General features: G+C 41.8%; 1 protein-coding gene across 2 annotated transcripts in view; it reads right to left on the bottom strand.

Annotated features, from left to right (window-relative positions):
- Positions 1 to 16,542, bottom strand: part of plxnb1b (plexin b1b) — a 109,308-nt gene that overhangs the window by 10,137 nt on the left and 82,629 nt on the right. For both annotated transcript variants that reach the window (XM_062394487.1, XM_062394494.1), the window contains exons 9-25: positions 15,505 to 15,661; positions 12,647 to 12,755; positions 10,545 to 10,653; positions 8,409 to 9,344; positions 6,855 to 6,989; positions 6,565 to 6,687; positions 6,360 to 6,453; positions 6,044 to 6,210; positions 5,451 to 5,602; positions 5,169 to 5,274; positions 3,824 to 3,960; positions 3,445 to 3,621; positions 3,132 to 3,357; positions 2,658 to 2,900; positions 1,900 to 2,079; positions 1,631 to 1,779; positions 253 to 353 (exon numbers count right to left, since the gene is read on the bottom strand). In XM_062394487.1, coding sequence (XP_062250471.1) covers positions 253 to 353; positions 1,631 to 1,779; positions 1,900 to 2,079; positions 2,658 to 2,900; positions 3,132 to 3,357; positions 3,445 to 3,621; positions 3,824 to 3,960; positions 5,169 to 5,274; positions 5,451 to 5,602; positions 6,044 to 6,210; positions 6,360 to 6,453; positions 6,565 to 6,687; positions 6,855 to 6,989; positions 8,409 to 9,344; positions 10,545 to 10,653; positions 12,647 to 12,755; positions 15,505 to 15,661 — 3,301 coding nt within the window. The remainder of the gene's footprint in view (positions 1 to 252; positions 354 to 1,630; positions 1,780 to 1,899; positions 2,080 to 2,657; positions 2,901 to 3,131; positions 3,358 to 3,444; positions 3,622 to 3,823; positions 3,961 to 5,168; positions 5,275 to 5,450; positions 5,603 to 6,043; positions 6,211 to 6,359; positions 6,454 to 6,564; positions 6,688 to 6,854; positions 6,990 to 8,408; positions 9,345 to 10,544; positions 10,654 to 12,646; positions 12,756 to 15,504; positions 15,662 to 16,542) is intronic.

Here is a 16,542-nt window from a genome sequence, read left to right as displayed (position 1 = left end):
TTTATATTACACTTAAATGTTGTGCTGGGAAATGCACCGATAGACAGATAAAAGCTGGTAAATATTGACATTGGACAGTGGTGAAAGACTAAAATTAAACTGAGGATGTGAGGAACATTTAATCCAGGAACTGGGATGAAATGGAATAATGCTGATCTGTTGGTATCCACAAGCTAAAATAAACCACATTGTTCCTCTGCGTCTGGATGTCCTCTCGGTCATGTAACTTCACTCTGGCTCACACTCTCTTACCTGTGAACTCTTTCTTGCAGCGGTCTCTCACGCTCGTCTCCAAGTTCTCCAGTTGGATCTGGACCTTCTTGTAGTCCCTCAGGGCCTGCTTACTCTTCCTCCTGACAGACACAGACAAGAGCACAGGCTCAGGAGAGGAAGAGGCGAGGAGGCCACTAAAACCACTTCTATGTTGGATCAGTGGTAGTACATTAGACTTAGAGAAAGGCTGACTATAGCCCTTTCACCACTGGTATAAAAAACACCAACACCCACAAACATCTTGCTTACATCTGCAATTGGAATGGATTCAATCAGCATTCATTCCCGGCTCAAATTACTCTGCAGTAGACACAGGTTTTAAACAGCTCTGGCGATGATTGGAAGTTATCAGAATCAGAATGGATTCATTGCCCAGAATCAGAATCAGAAAGGATTTATTGCCAAGTAGGTTTACACCTACCTTGAATTTTCTTTGGTAAAAAGGTGCATACATTGAACATAAAACATAAAAACACAATAAGTACTTCACATAAGTAAGCAAACAACTGAATTAACTAACAAAACAAGACAAAACATCACGCACCAAAACACAGAGGCAGCCGTCCGCGGCACCATCTTAGATCACACACCTGACACCCGGATGAATATTCAAATTTGTTTTTCTTCTAATATATTTTGGCAGACAAGATGCTGACATTTCCTATGCAGAGTTATAATGCAAACTGAACTTCTGGTTGTTGGCACGTATAATAACCATTGATGTGTTTGTACTTGCGAAGAACACACAGCGATTTGTTTCTTTGTATCATGCGAGATGCAACAATAGCAAGACAGTAAGGTGAGAGAGTGTCTCAGTTTCTGGTGTGGTTTATCACAAGGGCAAGCTCGGTCAAAAGAAAACACTGGTGACAGCCAGAGGTGAGTGTACTGAACTCACATTTTCTCATGTGGTCCTTTATGACAGAAAATGAGGTCAAAGTGGTTAACACTGCTCTCCCACTTTAAACTCTGTGTCACTTACTTGGTGTCATTGTAATAACACTTGTTCAGGTAACTGTATCACATGTGACACAACATTAAGAAGTAATTTAACATTTATATTTCACTGCATTCAAAAGGTTTTTCTACTACAGACTTATTTAGTCTGGGTTTTAGTCAATAACAATAATAAAAATATATATTTCTGACCAGACTAACCATAGGGATGGTGTGGCTTTTATAAAGTGGCTTCCATGGAGCTACTTGCAATGCACTAGTTAGTTCTCAATGTCTTCAAAATATCGCTCCTGTTCCGCCATACAAATAAACAATCAGAACAGATTATGTGTCAGTTTTCTGTTCCGATGTTATCTGCGCAGTAAACACAATCAAACACAGACACAATCCATCCACTGACCTGTAGATGAGCACGATGATGAGGACAATGAGGGCCACGATGGATGCTCCGACTCCGACTCCAATCTGAGCCTCCAGGGGGAAGGTGGACGGGCTGAGGTTGTCATACAGAACTTTACCAAGAGAGAAGTTCAGGTTTCCCATTTGGACCTGGAACACACATACACATAACACTCAATTAAACAGTAAGAGACTTACAGCAGCAGAGATCACACTGTTCCCACCCTCCTGTGTTTACTGTGGCTGCAGAGTGAAAGCAGGTGAACTCACAGTGAACTCTGGGAGGTTGTCTGAACCCTCTCGTTTCTTGCCGTTTAGCCCTGGTGTGGGCTGCTGAGGTGGAGGCTCACAGTACAGATGGTTTTTGGTCAAGGTCTTCACAGCACACACCCCCTCCCCGATCAACACCACCACTTCGTCCTTAGTGATGGCCAGGTCCAGGTTTTCTCCCTGAAAACACGTAAAGCAGAGGTTATATTGTTTCTGCTTTATAGTCCAGGCAAAGTAACTCATTTTGGACCCAAAAATCGAATTAATTGTAAAATAATTTTTTTCAGCATAGATAATTTCTATGTGGTGTCCAGAACAACATACTAAAATCCTAATAAATCCTCGTTGAGGAAATATATTTAATTCTCATCAATCCGAGATGTGTGCCAATAAGTTCAGGCAACAATGCACCCCAATGGGGCTATATTTTTCCTTTACTCTTATCAAAATGAAACTTTACACAATGAAAGTACCCATGAAAAGTAAACATTTTTGTATTACAAGTTTCTTTGAAAATGAATATTAATATACAAATGAGCTATACAATAATCGAATATGCTGAATATAAACTCAAAGTCACGTCGTAAATCGCTACTTTGCATGGACTATAGGCTCCTGTTGAATTGAAAGTGTTTCGAGAGATTGAGACCAAACTGCTGTTATTTGAGTAACTTCTGTTCCTGCCCCCTATAGAAGCAATAGTGACATGAATAAATAAATACCCTTGTCAGTTAGTAAAAAACAAGATTTCCTCTGACCTCCAGCTGGATGAAGCTGCCAGGGTTGTAGCGATAGGCCTTCAGAGGTTCCTGCTGGTTTAGGCTGCGCAGGACAGGGTTGGGCTCGTAGCTGAAGGACTGTGGGTTCAAACTGCTGAATCCAAAGTGCAGGTTATCCAGCAGGAACTCCACTGTGACCTTTGACTGCCAGACGGAGGAGTCCACCATTGGAGAGTGGCACAGGATAAGGGTGGAGGAGTTCACCTCACAGCGTTCCATGAACTGACGATACAGAGAAGACGATCAGTAAAGAGAGTGGAGAAATATTTAGTTTGCTAATATAATGGTCGGCGTCCTTGAGAATCCATTCAACTCTATGGATAGTTAACCTAGTAACTGACCTATATATTTTAGACATCAGAATCAAACACATTTTTAATCTCAGATTGGGTTAAAACTTCAACTTTAGCTTTCAACTTTACCCCCCCCAATGCGCTTCTTCTGCACACTGACCTGTTTGACAGAGCAGAGTGAGTCTCCAGGACAGACAGGGTCTGCAACCATCCTGACTGGCCTTCTTGGTATCTTCTCTCTGTCCTCCCTGTGTTCAGTCCTCCTCTTCCTTCTCCTTCTCATTTTGCTCTGGCTGATGGACTCGTAGGGAGAGACCGTCACTACCATCCGGGGCTCCTGCACCACGTCCAGATTGTGCCCCGACACATAGATCAGTCGACCACCACTAAACAAGAAAACAATTTTAGTTTTCACAGTAAGACCTTTCTAAAGTAAAGAACAGGAGTTCAAAGTTGAGGACTGTGTCACTAACTCCAGGAAGCTCTTGGCTGGAGCAGCGTGGGTGATGTTAGGGTTGTGGGTGTAGCGGTAGGATGGAGAGTGGAGGTGACGCTGACTGCTGCCATAATGCAAGGTGATCCGCTGATCTCCTGTCTTGTTACTGCTGCCGGTCATACACTGAACACTGGAACTTTGCACCTCTGATACACTGTAGTGAAAGAGGAAGAGACAGACAGATAATAAGTGATTTGATACTTTCTTTGAGTGTAATAGTTTCTCCTCCTCTCTGGTGCATGGACGTCAGAGGTCAGAGTGATAAAATGTGTAATAGCAAAAACTACATTGAATATAACTTTAAAGTAAAAACCGACTCATCATTTAGCCAAAAAACCTGTGTGTGTTTGTCTCACATGTTACAGGACACTCCTCCTATAGTGATGCTGAGGTCAGAGGGGCGGCCTGTCAGCAGGTGTCGGCCAGTGATTGTCAGGGACGTTCCTCCGGCCTTGGGCCCCCTTTGAGGAGACACCCCCATCACGAATGGGTCCTGACAGGACAGAGAGGATGGAAGGAGACCTGCATCAGCCACTCAAATGCACACAGGAACTCAAATTGGGGTAAGTAAGTATGTAAACCTTATTTGTATAGCACTTTTAACAGTAATTTTGTGCTTTACATAGCCAATAAAACTGAGTTACAACATACAAATATTACAACAGCAAACAACCACACACAAATACAAAATAAAGAGATTAATACAGAGTCCAGTAAAATTATTCAAGCAAGATCTGGTACACGTAAATCACCTGAATACCTCTTTAAAGAGATATTAAATGTTTAATCAGTTATCATAGAAGATGTACAGCACAAGATGTAGGTAGGGCTTGATGCTATTGTTATGAAAGGCCTGTCATCTCAAGTCTTCGGACAGGTGCATGGGATATGTAATACATGTAAATTGTAAGATCTGAAAGAGCGAGCAGATGAGTAAAGGTGGAGATTGGTTAGATGCGTGGGGGTTGATGGTGCAGTGATCGATTAGTAAGCCTGACAATTTTGAACAGTTTTCTGTAAGTGATGGGGAGCAATTGAATAGAACTCTGAGTATGGGAGTAATAAGGGATGTGTTTGACATAGTGAGAAGTTTTTAACCACCGGAAGTTTGTGCCAGCAGTTGATTTTACCTTGGACTCTGCACTTACTTTTCACCAGAGCCTGATTGAACTGGCTGCCTTAAGCCAATCGAAAATAAGTGGCACTCATGAAGGCTGCAGGTAAGTGCAGGAGCCATTTAATCACCAGTTTGTCCACCAGAGAGCACTGCTGCTACACTACAACACAAATCACTGCTCATCTGACTGGTGCAGGGCTAGAAGGGAATCAGTGTTAGTGGATTTGTTGAATGTCAGGCCCTCATTTTCACTGGTCGTACATATTTTTAATGAAAATAAACTAAGCCCCTCGTTTCTTCTCTTGTATAAACTAAATAAGGCTAAAGGGTATGTGACAGCTGTGGAGGCTCCAGTATATCCTGTGTATATTTATGAAAGTGAGCAGATCACTCTAATTCAATTATCTCTGGGGTTTGGACTGTTGTGGAAAAATCACACGTTGTCCATTGGGAAACTTTATACATTTTCTGTGTCACAGAAAGCTCTATGTTTTTTCATTCCATTTCCTGTTTTTCACCTATGCTACAATTCAGTTCAACATAACCAAATCTAATGCAGAGTAATTTGAATGAATATAATGTACCTGGTAGCTGAATGACTGGCTGGACAGGCCAAAATCTCCTCCACTGACTTTCACAGAAACAAGGCCCACCTTCTCTCCTCCACTGGCTTTGGTCCTGCATACGATCCTGGAAGACAGACATCACCTTTTATTTGCTTGAACATCAGGTAAGGAGCCTTCCTCTTCAATTCACTATTCATTGATATTACATAAAGTAGTTCAGACAAAAGTATTGAAAATGCTGCTTAATCCACACTGAATTCTACAAAATCCCTTAAAAAAAACACAGCAGGTGTTGTGTACCTGGAAGAGACCTCGTAGAGGCTGGGGATGACAGTGCAGGCCACGCCAGCTACTAATACAGAGTCCAGGATGTCTTCAGCCTTCTGGCCAAGGTTGGAGCCGGATATGGTCACCTTGGTGCCTCCTTCCAGCAAACCAGAGAGTGGCTCAATCTGAGGCAGGTACAAAGACTTTTGTAATTGTTTGGGGTATCTTTACTTTTAATGATTTATTTTAAGGTAAGCACATTTTAATTTTGAAACACTAAGCCGTTTTCAGACATGAAACCAGGTGTGTTCACAACAACACATATCTCCAGAGTGTTCAGGTGAGAGAGGTGCAGCATGTAGAAGCAGGATGTAACGTATTCATTGCGCTGCAGGTATCACATGTTTTTGTTTACAGCGCATTGACACTGGCGTTGGGCCTTATAACAAAAAGCTCTCTTGACATCTTCATATGTGTTTTCTACGTGTATATTTTTTATTTTGTTCCTGTCCGACTCGCTCGGAGGAATCCTCTCACTTAGAATCCCCTCCTCAGAACGTTGATTATTTGTTCAGTGCATGTCTGAAAGCAGCTTGAGTAAACAGGTCAGTGAGGCCTGTACTCACAGAATGGAGGACTGGGGCTGGACATGTGTGCTGTGCAGGTTCACTGCAGGAGTCTGAATACAGGCAGCTGGCCTGAGCAGTGCCACACCACACACAACCATACTTCTGGTCAGCTGTATGACAGCGGCTGCAGTCAGATCGGCCCACAGAGCAGTTGTACAAAGTCACTGATGGCAGGAGAGACAGAATAGTGTATGTTGAGGATTAAATGACATTGGGTCTTTGGAGATAATAAAAATAACACAATACAATAAAAATATGTATTCAAATAAATGAAAATCTAATAAAGTACAATCAAATGTAACTTTGGCCTCACCATAGAGATCATTAGAGCTGTCCACATGGAAGGTGTCCCTCCTCTTCACATACACCATGGCGTTGTATTCCTCCACTGGAGCGGAGTACGTGTACTGGACAAACAGCAAATGGTTTCATTAAAAGAGACACTCATCTGCTTCTTGTTACACAGTCACAATAAAACACATTAATATGTGACAATGAGTGGCTGCACATTATCAGACCTGGTGTAGCTGACAGGTAATGTCAAAGTTGAATGGATTCATATCATCAGTTTCCACGTAGGCGTCCACCACCACCGTCTGCCCTTCAATGACCAACACACACTCGTAGTCTAGGTCTGTGTCCTGAACATGCAAAAGACGTATATGATAGAAATCACTGGTCAGTTAATAGGATCATTTATGACATGGTCTGTATTTATATGGCGCTTTTCTAGTCTTGATGACCACTCAAAGCACTTTACATTACAGTTTGCCATTCACATACAGTATGTTCATGCTGTGTGTGTTACCTGATAGAGGTGCAGGTTGCGGGCTAGTAAAGTGATCTTCCTCTCCACTCTGACAGGGAGCAACGATGAACCCTGGACCTTCTCCACACAGGGACAAGCTGAAGAACCCCAGCTGACGAAGGAGCCTTCGTCCCCCTGTTGTTTATGACACACACACAAAGTATGAACACACAAATCCTTTCGTCCTCAATCTCTTGTTTGCATGACTGTAGTAGATGCTTTTTTGAAATTGTTTGCATACTACAGCCAGAGGGGGCTCTAAATTTGGGAATTTATTTTCATTAAAGCAACAAAGCTGGAGAAAGCTGCCTTAATAATGTTCTAGTAGAAGATAAGGAAGCGTACAGACATTCCGTTGAACATCAGTTTCTCATCCCTTCACACAGAGCCTTCACATTCCACACTGTTCTCCGCTGTGGTTCTCTGATTGGTAGAACAGTAGGTGTCCCTCTGTCTTCAAGAGCCTCCTGAAGACTCACATCCTCTCCTGGCAATATGTCTAACTAGCACTTACTAGGCATGTCTTCACCTGATCTCCACGACTTTGTCTTATTGAACAGATTAAGTCCTTTGTACTTCAAGGGTTCCTCCTTTGGAAATTCCCTCCTACTTCACCTCCTTCCATTTACCTGGGCCACTGCTTCCTGTAGCTCCAACCACAGAATCTAAACAAGAAACTAGCTCACCTAGAACAGTCTTTCAGAACCTGGCTGGTTGCATGGTGGAGGCATACTTTTTCAAAGTTTGCACTGTGTACATAACAATAAACCAGTCTAAACAACTCCCTATTTAAACAGTAGATTGGGAACCCTGAGACTGTGCTCATCTGTCCTGAGAGATTCACAATTGAACCAATACTTACCAGTGCCAGATTATTGTAGGCATAATGTATTATCAGCCTTAATGTTCATCCTAAAATTCCTGATTAAAAATGTACTGATGATTATTTTTAGGTTTCTTCATTCATCTGAATTTTTTAATTCCCTAATTCCCTCTGCACTGCTTGCAATTTTCAGGTAAGGGTCTGCTGCCACTTCCTGACTCTAGGATGATCTAGATATTATTGATCTTGTATCTCTATTATTGTTATTATCATCATTAATTATGTACCTCCTTCTAGATTTTTTACCATTTGTTGTGCAGCACTTTGTACTTTGTGTTAAAAAGTGCTCTATAAAAAAGTTACTATTGTTATTATCATTATACTTTCATACACATACGAGGTATGTCCCTCCGATAAAAGTTTTTAAAAAACTGTTTGCTGTAGTTATTTAGTTATTGTCAAGTGCAATTCATTTTCATCTCAAACTCACACAATTGTCCTTTTTGAAATCAGTTAATGAAGAAAAATAACAAAAAGAGCACAGGTGTCAGACAGCTAAGGAGGAGCAGGGAAACAAAGGCAGAGCAGGAAGCTGGTTGAGCTTTGGTCCCATAGCAGGAGTAGAAAGTCCATTCAGGAGCTGAGAGCGTTGAGAGGCTGCTGAAGCTTTGAGAGGAAAAGTAGAGGAGGAGAAGAGAAGGAAGGACGTGATTGGAGGCGGCTGAACTCACCGGGAGGAAGGCATCGGCCGAATCATACTGGTAGTCCATCTCTGAGTCAGTATTCAACAGGTGGGGGTACGATGGGGCTGCCTGGTCAACCTCACCATCACCTGACAGCACAGTGGTAGCTGAAAATGTGGCTGTGTCATTTTCTGACTGGACAGCTCCCTCAGCAGGGACATCCACTTCTTCCATTGGCCAGAGAAGCACCTCAGGGTCAGCGGCTGGGATACCTCCCTCTGAATCTTGCGTGGGCATCAGTATCGGCGGATGGGTCCGCTCTACATAGAAGGAGGGCTCAGAGTAAGCTGGTTCATCCACTGGGTAGGGCGTTGGCAGGGGGAAGCCAGATGAGTTGGGGGTGGGAGGCTCAGCCAGGCTCAGTGCTCCCTCAGCTTCCTGGGTTTTTTCGTTGGGGGGGGACTCTGTCACCACCCCCAGGGGGAAGGAGTCTGGTATCATAAGAGGCATTGCAGGGTCCAGATCTCCACTTAGACCATCAGCCATGGTGACAGGCAGTAACTCTGCAGTCCCCACTGCAACAGTGGGTGTAACCACAGGACCTGCAGTTACACTCTGAGTGACAATGATGTGCTCTACCGCTTCTGTCTCTTCTTCCTTCATGGTGGTGCCCTCTGGAAGCGTGGTGGGGGCTGCTGTAGTGGGTGGCAGGGTGGCGACCGGTTGAGGGGGCAAGGTGGTCAGCTCAGGACTGCTAGTGGTTGTGGGTGGAATAGTGGGCGTGGTATGCGTGGTTGGCTCGTGAGTGGTTGCTACAGTGACGGGGGCTGCAGTTGTCGTCGTTGTGGCGACAGTTGCTGTTGTTGTGGATGGTGTGATGGTGGTTGTCATAGTGATGGTTGTCGGGGCAGCTGTTGTGGTACTGGCTGTTGTGATGACTTTAATAGTTTTAGTTGGGGAAGGAGCTGAGGTGGGGAGCTCAAACTGGGGAAGGGGGGAGGAATGAGGATAGGGTGAGACACACACAAAAAAGGAAATAACCAATAACTGAATTTAAATGTGATGTTACACACATGAGCTGCTGTTATTGATACATGCAGATCAATGATGATTGTTTCAAATAATGCAGGCTTGTATTGACGAATGAAGCACAACAAAACATCATGAGGTTTAATGAATGTATGAATGAAAAACTGACCATTCATACATACTCCTGTTGAGTTCTTATAAATCTTCGGGGAACTGAGTGTATGCTATGTTCTCTCTGCCTGCTTCAGTATTTTTTTGACCACTAGCAGCACTATGGAGTAAAGTTTGTTCTCCTCCATTCCTGTGCCTGTTATTTCATTGCTGTCAACCTCACTGTTGACTGTTGAACTAATGCTTACGCCACTAATATCGTGAAGCATCAACAGGACATGCAAGACATGGCCATGTTTATTAACTCTTGACAGTGTGTAAGGTGTAATTACAGCTTGGAGCAATGGAAAAGTCAGGAACAGCCTAAACCAGTTCTAACATGAAGACAACATGTTGCTTTTGTGCCACAAACTACTTGTGCAATGTGCAGCAGGATTGGCTGCACCACACACAGGTATAACAGTTTGTTGTATTTCTGACAAGGTAACGGCCAAAGTAGTAAACTGCACCTTCTGTTGCCAAATCCAAACAGCAATTGAGACTTAAGAGTTTTGTAACTTTAAATCTGAGTCAAATAGACATTGCAGTCAGTGTTGTTCCGTTCATTACATCCACCAAATCTATAACCAAAGCTCTCTTGATAGCTCCATCGGTACCTCACACATGTGTGGCACCGCTTTTTCATCCTGAGATCTTATCTCCCTTTCCCCTCACGCCCCAGTTAAGCATCTGTTGCATGTTAGAAACATCATCAACCCACCCGGGTGGAGGATCTCCTGTGTTCTCACATCGGCTCATTATTATTAACAAACTGGAGTTTATCCTAGGGGGCTGGTCGGAGAAGCTCCATAGAAGGCAAGGAGCTTCTCACTCATTCAAACACATATGTATTCTCCGGAGAATATCCCCACCTTATCCATAGTTCAGTACATTTCTGTAAGCAGCTTGAGAATTGTGAACACTCAACGATAAACCATGTAAATCTTTGTATTTGAAACTTTAGTGCATTCCACTTTTTTGCAGCTGTAAAAGGCGGTGACTTACGTGTTGGTTGTAGATGATCACCCCCTGCTCACAGGTGGGCTTGTGGGTACACAAGTGCTGGTGAACGCACCAGTTACAGCCCCACTGGCTCAGAACACAACCGTGACAACTGCAGATAAATAAGAGAATATAGGGATAAGGAACAACAAATAATAAGCTTGTAGCGAGACAGATGTAGAAAATTAATCCAGTTTATGGGCTATGAGGAGAAAAGTGCAAAGGTCTAATAAGAGGTATGGACTTTTATCTAAAAGTGAGAGATGGAACAAGAGAGAGGGATAGATATGTAGAGTTAGATCGGTTTAGACAAAGAGAGGCGAGACCACACAAAATACTCCAATTGCTGCAAATCTGCTGCCAATCAGTAGTAAGAAAGGTCAGTGGTCTAAATGAATCTAGCCTCAGACTTTTATCAAAAGAGAAAGGGAATAGAGAGAGAGTCTGATAGGTTGAGCATGTGTGGAAACAAGCTGAAGGAGACCAGGAGGGAAACTAAGCACAATGATGTACGAAGTTTTCCTCCAATTTTAAGAGGGGTCACTTTTATTAATCATCTTTAATTTCTCAAAACAAACATCTTTTTTTTTCTCATCTATAAAGTCTCTGTAATTGGATATATCCTGTGAATTGACCTCACCACTGCAGGACAGAACTCTTGTTAACTGTCTCACAGTAGAAAACAGTACAACTTTTAGTTAAATCCTGTGGTAAATCAACTGATTCGATCATTGGGTGGTGTAGCTTCACAGCAGATGTCCGCACCAGTCTTGTAGATATCTATAAAGGTTGCCGCTCAGTGTGCTTTTAGTTCAGCTACGTTCAGTGTGGGCGGCTGTGGCTGAGGGGAAGTGCGGTCGTCCTCCAACCTGACTGATCCCCAGTCTTCCCCATCTGCATGCCGAAGTGTCCCTATGCAATGTATGAATGTGTGTGTGAATGGGTGAATGTAAAACGAAAACGTAAAATGTAAGAGCTTTGAGTGGTCATTAAGACTAGAAAAGCGCTATAAAAATACAAAACCATTTACATTTCATTAGTTTGTTTTTTAAAATGATTCTGTTGAACCACAATTTAAAAGCATTGTTTGATTTTCATCATTCAATTTTCAGTTAAATTTATTATTACTTTTGTCAGTTTCAGGTTATTTTGGTGACCATTGTGGCTTTTTCTTTCTTTAACAGAAGGGTACCAACAATTTTGACACGTGTGTATCTAAATGTAACTGAGTCTCCAGACTTAGATAATACTGTGGTTGGAAAAAAACTAATTTGAAGGTACTGGGTATGTAGAGGAGAAGGGAAAAGTATAAGGCATTACATTTCTTTTTTATACAGCCCATTTATTATTTTTGACTAAAATATATTATAATTATAGATAGATTAATGAGGAAATATATTTGAGTTATCTGATCAAATTTGACAACATCATATAGCTTAGGGTATCCATATTTACTATGGATACCCTCATATATAGCAGACTAACAGACTTCATATTAAAAGCAGTCAAATAGAGAAAGAACCCTTGTGCAATTGTTTCTGCCAGATAATAATGAATAATAATGGTGAGCCTACAAAAGTACTAGATCATGGATCATTCGTTTTTCTAGTATCAATTAGTGCTTCACTAGTGGTATTGAATACTAAACCTTAAACTTGCTCATTTTAACAACAATTCTTAAAATTACCTTTAAGGTATGAAAGAAATTAGGTCAGATGTGATAATATTCAGCTCACTTTTTTATCATGACCAAGGCCTGCAAATTAACTGAGAGGTCGAAAAGAGTTATTTTGGCATTATAAACAGAAAGTTAAAGGCTCCGAGCTGAAGCTAAGATATACAGACAAGAAACCTTTATATAGCTTAAGAAAGTATTACGAATATTTTTAGTACTTGGAGTAATATTTAGAGTAATTAAAAGAAAAGCAGGAAGAAGAAATGGAAGAGCAAACATCAGACAGACAGGTGAAGGGCGTGCTGATGCTGAGACTAAAGCATGACCAAGATAAAAATTGGGAGAGGAGGCTGCTCCAGACAAAAATGAGGAGAGCAGGTCAGGAGACGACAAGGAGAGCAGTACTAATAAATCCTTGGAGGTAACTCACGGCATGCTGCCAGACAGCCGCTTCACAGCCATGCAGTCATAGAAGATGAAATCCCTTGATGTGACCGTGACGTTGCCAAAACGAAGAGACAACATGACTGTGACAAAGTCTGAAAAGAACAAAACACAGAGAGAAAGACAGCGTGAGGAAGAGCTGAAAAAAACACAGCACAGAGCTGAGAAGGCAGCGCTCTGAAAATATTTGGTCAGGATTATCGTCTCTGATTAAGAAAGTCTGGGATAAGCACGATGTTCCTCAAAACATGGCAAGGGAGAGTGGGAGAACGTTTGTTCCAGGCAGCCAAAACATGGAAGCCTAATAAAATCCATGTGTACCCTCCGGCCTCAGCCAATGAGAGAGCAGACGTAAACACAGGGAGACTTCCCTCATTTAAATAAGTGTAAGCTGCATGACGATTCACTGCACACACGAATTTCAGTCTAATTTGGTCAACATTTCTACCATATATGCTCACACTGTACACCCCAAAATAACTTGCTGAGATTAGAGAATGTGGTGACACCGCAGACACAGGAGCATTCAGAGGATCAGACAGGGTTTAACAAGTCAGCACTTTATCCAGATTATCTGAGTCTCCTTATTTGGAGTTAACAATGAAGTGGGCAGACCTGAAATGTTGGTAATAATCCCTTATAGTAAAAGAAGAGTGGCCAGCACTGTATGAAAATGTTGAAGCAGGAAGTGGATCAGTAAAGAGATGGATCGTCAACGACATTTTTCTCTTCTCAATAAATTTGTCCATAGTGTTAACTCTTTTGCAGCCAGCCATCTAGTCTCACTGGCCCTCTTCAGACCTGGTATTAAGATCTGTCCTGAGAAATCTGACCACCGTTCACACATGTGTTCTTAGTGTGTATCCTGTGACCACTTGATCAGATCTCACTTTGCCCTCTCTGTATGCACATAATCAAGTATGTCATTTGTGTTTGTGAAGACCAAATGATGTTGCTTTCACCCAGTCGGAGTTTACAAATGTGTCTGATGATGATGTTGGTGTGTGTGTGTGTGTGTGTGTGTGTGTGAGAACACAGCATGTTGTACCTTGTCAGGCCCTAGGAGACAAATTGTGACTTGTGAATATGGGTTTTACAAATAAAAATGTGAATGTAGCGGGTGAGAGATGTCCACTGAGTAAGTGTTCCTTCATATGTGGACCAGGACGCATTTATTTTCACCGATTGAAAAGAATGTGTCCTAGACCACCTCCCTATGTGTTCTGAGTGATCAGATCTCAGGACGGATTTGTGTGCGCTCGGACCTGAACTTGGCGCTGACCATTTATGATCGGATACCAAGTCTGAACGGGGTCACTATCATGTTTCTCTGATCTCAGCCAGTAACCTTGCGTGTACAATGTTATTATTAGAAATATAAATAATATCCAAAACTATAAAAAACATTAAATTGTATGAAAGTGTATTTTTATTAAAAATAATCATGATAGAAAGTACAACAGATCATAAAGATGACCCATATGTATATATATTGATGCCAAACCAATGAAAACATCTGGACATATTATAATATAATAACATTGACCACATCAACAGTGAACCTGAACAGAGATTGTGGGTTGCAAAATCATCTCTCGTGGTTCTTGATGACACGTGGCTCCTTTAACAGTACAGGCATCTTCCTTCTCATTCATTTATTCAGTTAATTTAATTTTGTTGATTCTACGCAAGAAAAATCTGGTACAAATTTTTTAAATGTTGAACTTGCGTAGGAAACTAATTTGTTTTAGTTCCACACCTCTTCTTTATATTCGTCTTCACCATTGCTTTCATAAAGGTACCTTTTCTCCTGAGTTCATATGGGTACTCTCTGAGAGTAATTTATGATATTGTATTATTTTGTGCAGTATTTGACTATTGTCTTCTAATGTAAAAAAAAAAAAAAAATCTTCACTGCTCAATTAATATTATTTAATTCAACACTTCTAGGCAGGTGAAGATAACGTAGCTTGAAAACATTTTTAACCTGATCCAAAATCTATGCCTAACAGTCAGAAGTCAGGTGAGAATGTGATCTTCAATTTTAAAGCATCAGTTGGTCTTACAGACCCTGAGCTGCCCCTTTTATTAAGAGAGTGCAGGCACTAACCCTGTTTAAGTAAAAGTAAGCTACCACCCGATCCTTTAATGCAGCCTGTGTGTCCATATCTCAGTAAATCCCCAGGCCGATTCTGCCTGAGCCCCGCACCCTGAGAACTACAACAAGCTGCAAGTTTAAGGAATGCAGGCATGGGAACCAGCATGTGTTTGTGTGTGTGTGAGAGAGAGAGAAGAACCGAGAGAAACATGACTCATTTGAATGTTTGTGTGAGTTTGACCTCTATAGACAATTCAATTTATTTTATTTTATCCCTGTCCCTGACTAACTTCAACCACCAAGCTTCTGTCAGCATGTTGAACAATCAACCCACAGACAAACCAAAGCACATATCACAGCATCGCATCTCTAGATGAAACAGATTTATGGGGAAATTTATGCTTTACCCTTTAACCTTTGACCTGTCATGATGTACCTCGCCTCTCGGCGAGTGTCATCTGGGAGTGGCTGCAGCAAACCCCCACCTACCTGATCCTCAAAGGATAAGCAGTATAGCTAATGGATGGATGCTTTAAAATACGGATTACTCCCTGCTGTGTAAACTGGCTTAGAAAAATGATTGGTTTAGCCTAGATCCCTGGACAGAGGGATTGGAGTGTATACATGTAAGTTATGTCTCCCTGCCCCCACACACACATCTCATTGCAGAACAGTGCCAAACCCTGAAATTACAAAGGTGAATAGTTCAAGCCAGAAATTAAACTATGGAGTTAAAGCATGCTCACCATGTCCAGAAGGCACCTTTGGTACTGTCCTGGTGTCGGGCGATTGGCAGGTGACCCCAGTCTTGGTGACAGTAGCAGGACTTTTGCTGTCCTGGAAGAGGCAGGTGTAGGACTCATCCTTCTCTAACACTGGCAGACCTGGGACTGACAGAGATACCTGAGGGAAAATTAAACAGTGACACTGACTCAGACTGCAGGTAAATCACTTCATACAGACAAATCCATACAAGCTCCATGTTTGCATGTGAGAAACCACATCTATATCACATTTGTAGATGCTAAAACTCATGATTGTGATAGTCACATCCAGTTGCAAAATTATGAAGAATTAGACAATAACGCCTCCAGAGTTAGTGGACAGAGAAAGCAGCATTAGTGAGTCTACACATGTGCTGCGGCAGAGGACAGTGAAGTTAAAAATGAAAGTAAGTGATTCAACTGTCTGACACATAAATCTCCCCTGCTTCTCGTCAAGACTAGATTTCCTGGATTTCCCTGCTGCCGGAACATGAATGACACCAAACTAATTCCTGTAGTTATAATGCACCATCTTGTTCTGAGTTTGGACTGTTTCTGTGCTGCATTTTCTGAAGATGATGTTTCAGTTTCTGTGGTGTTTTCTGGATTATGTGACCAACATAATCCAACTCTGGTTCCAAATGTCTTGTAGTTCACAGATATTGAGGTCACTGTGCTGCATGGAACAGACAAAACTTAAAAAACAGGTGTAGACCCTCGCCCAGATCTATACCTAGCCACATTTTATTAAAAAAAGGTCTGCAATGAATTTCTTGGACTTCATGACTTTGCTTTAGTCATGAGACATAGTATAACTGATAGGACCTTGCACTCATTGACCACTTTTTTAGGACACCACACATTTATGTTACATCACACATGTATTCCACAAGAAATTTAAATTTTCCTCTGAGATTCTGCTCCATGTTGCCAAACTGCATCACACAATCTCAGCAGTTTTATCACTTGCACATTCATGTTCTACCACATTACAAAGATGTGAAAACTGGATCTCTGGTG

This window comes from Platichthys flesus, chromosome 2, assembly GCF_949316205.1.
Source record: "Platichthys flesus chromosome 2, fPlaFle2.1, whole genome shotgun sequence".
Taxonomy (NCBI): domain Eukaryota; kingdom Metazoa; phylum Chordata; class Actinopteri; order Pleuronectiformes; family Pleuronectidae; genus Platichthys; species Platichthys flesus.
The sequence above is the reverse complement of the archived record's forward strand: the minus strand, read 5'-3'. Positions and strand labels throughout refer to the sequence as shown.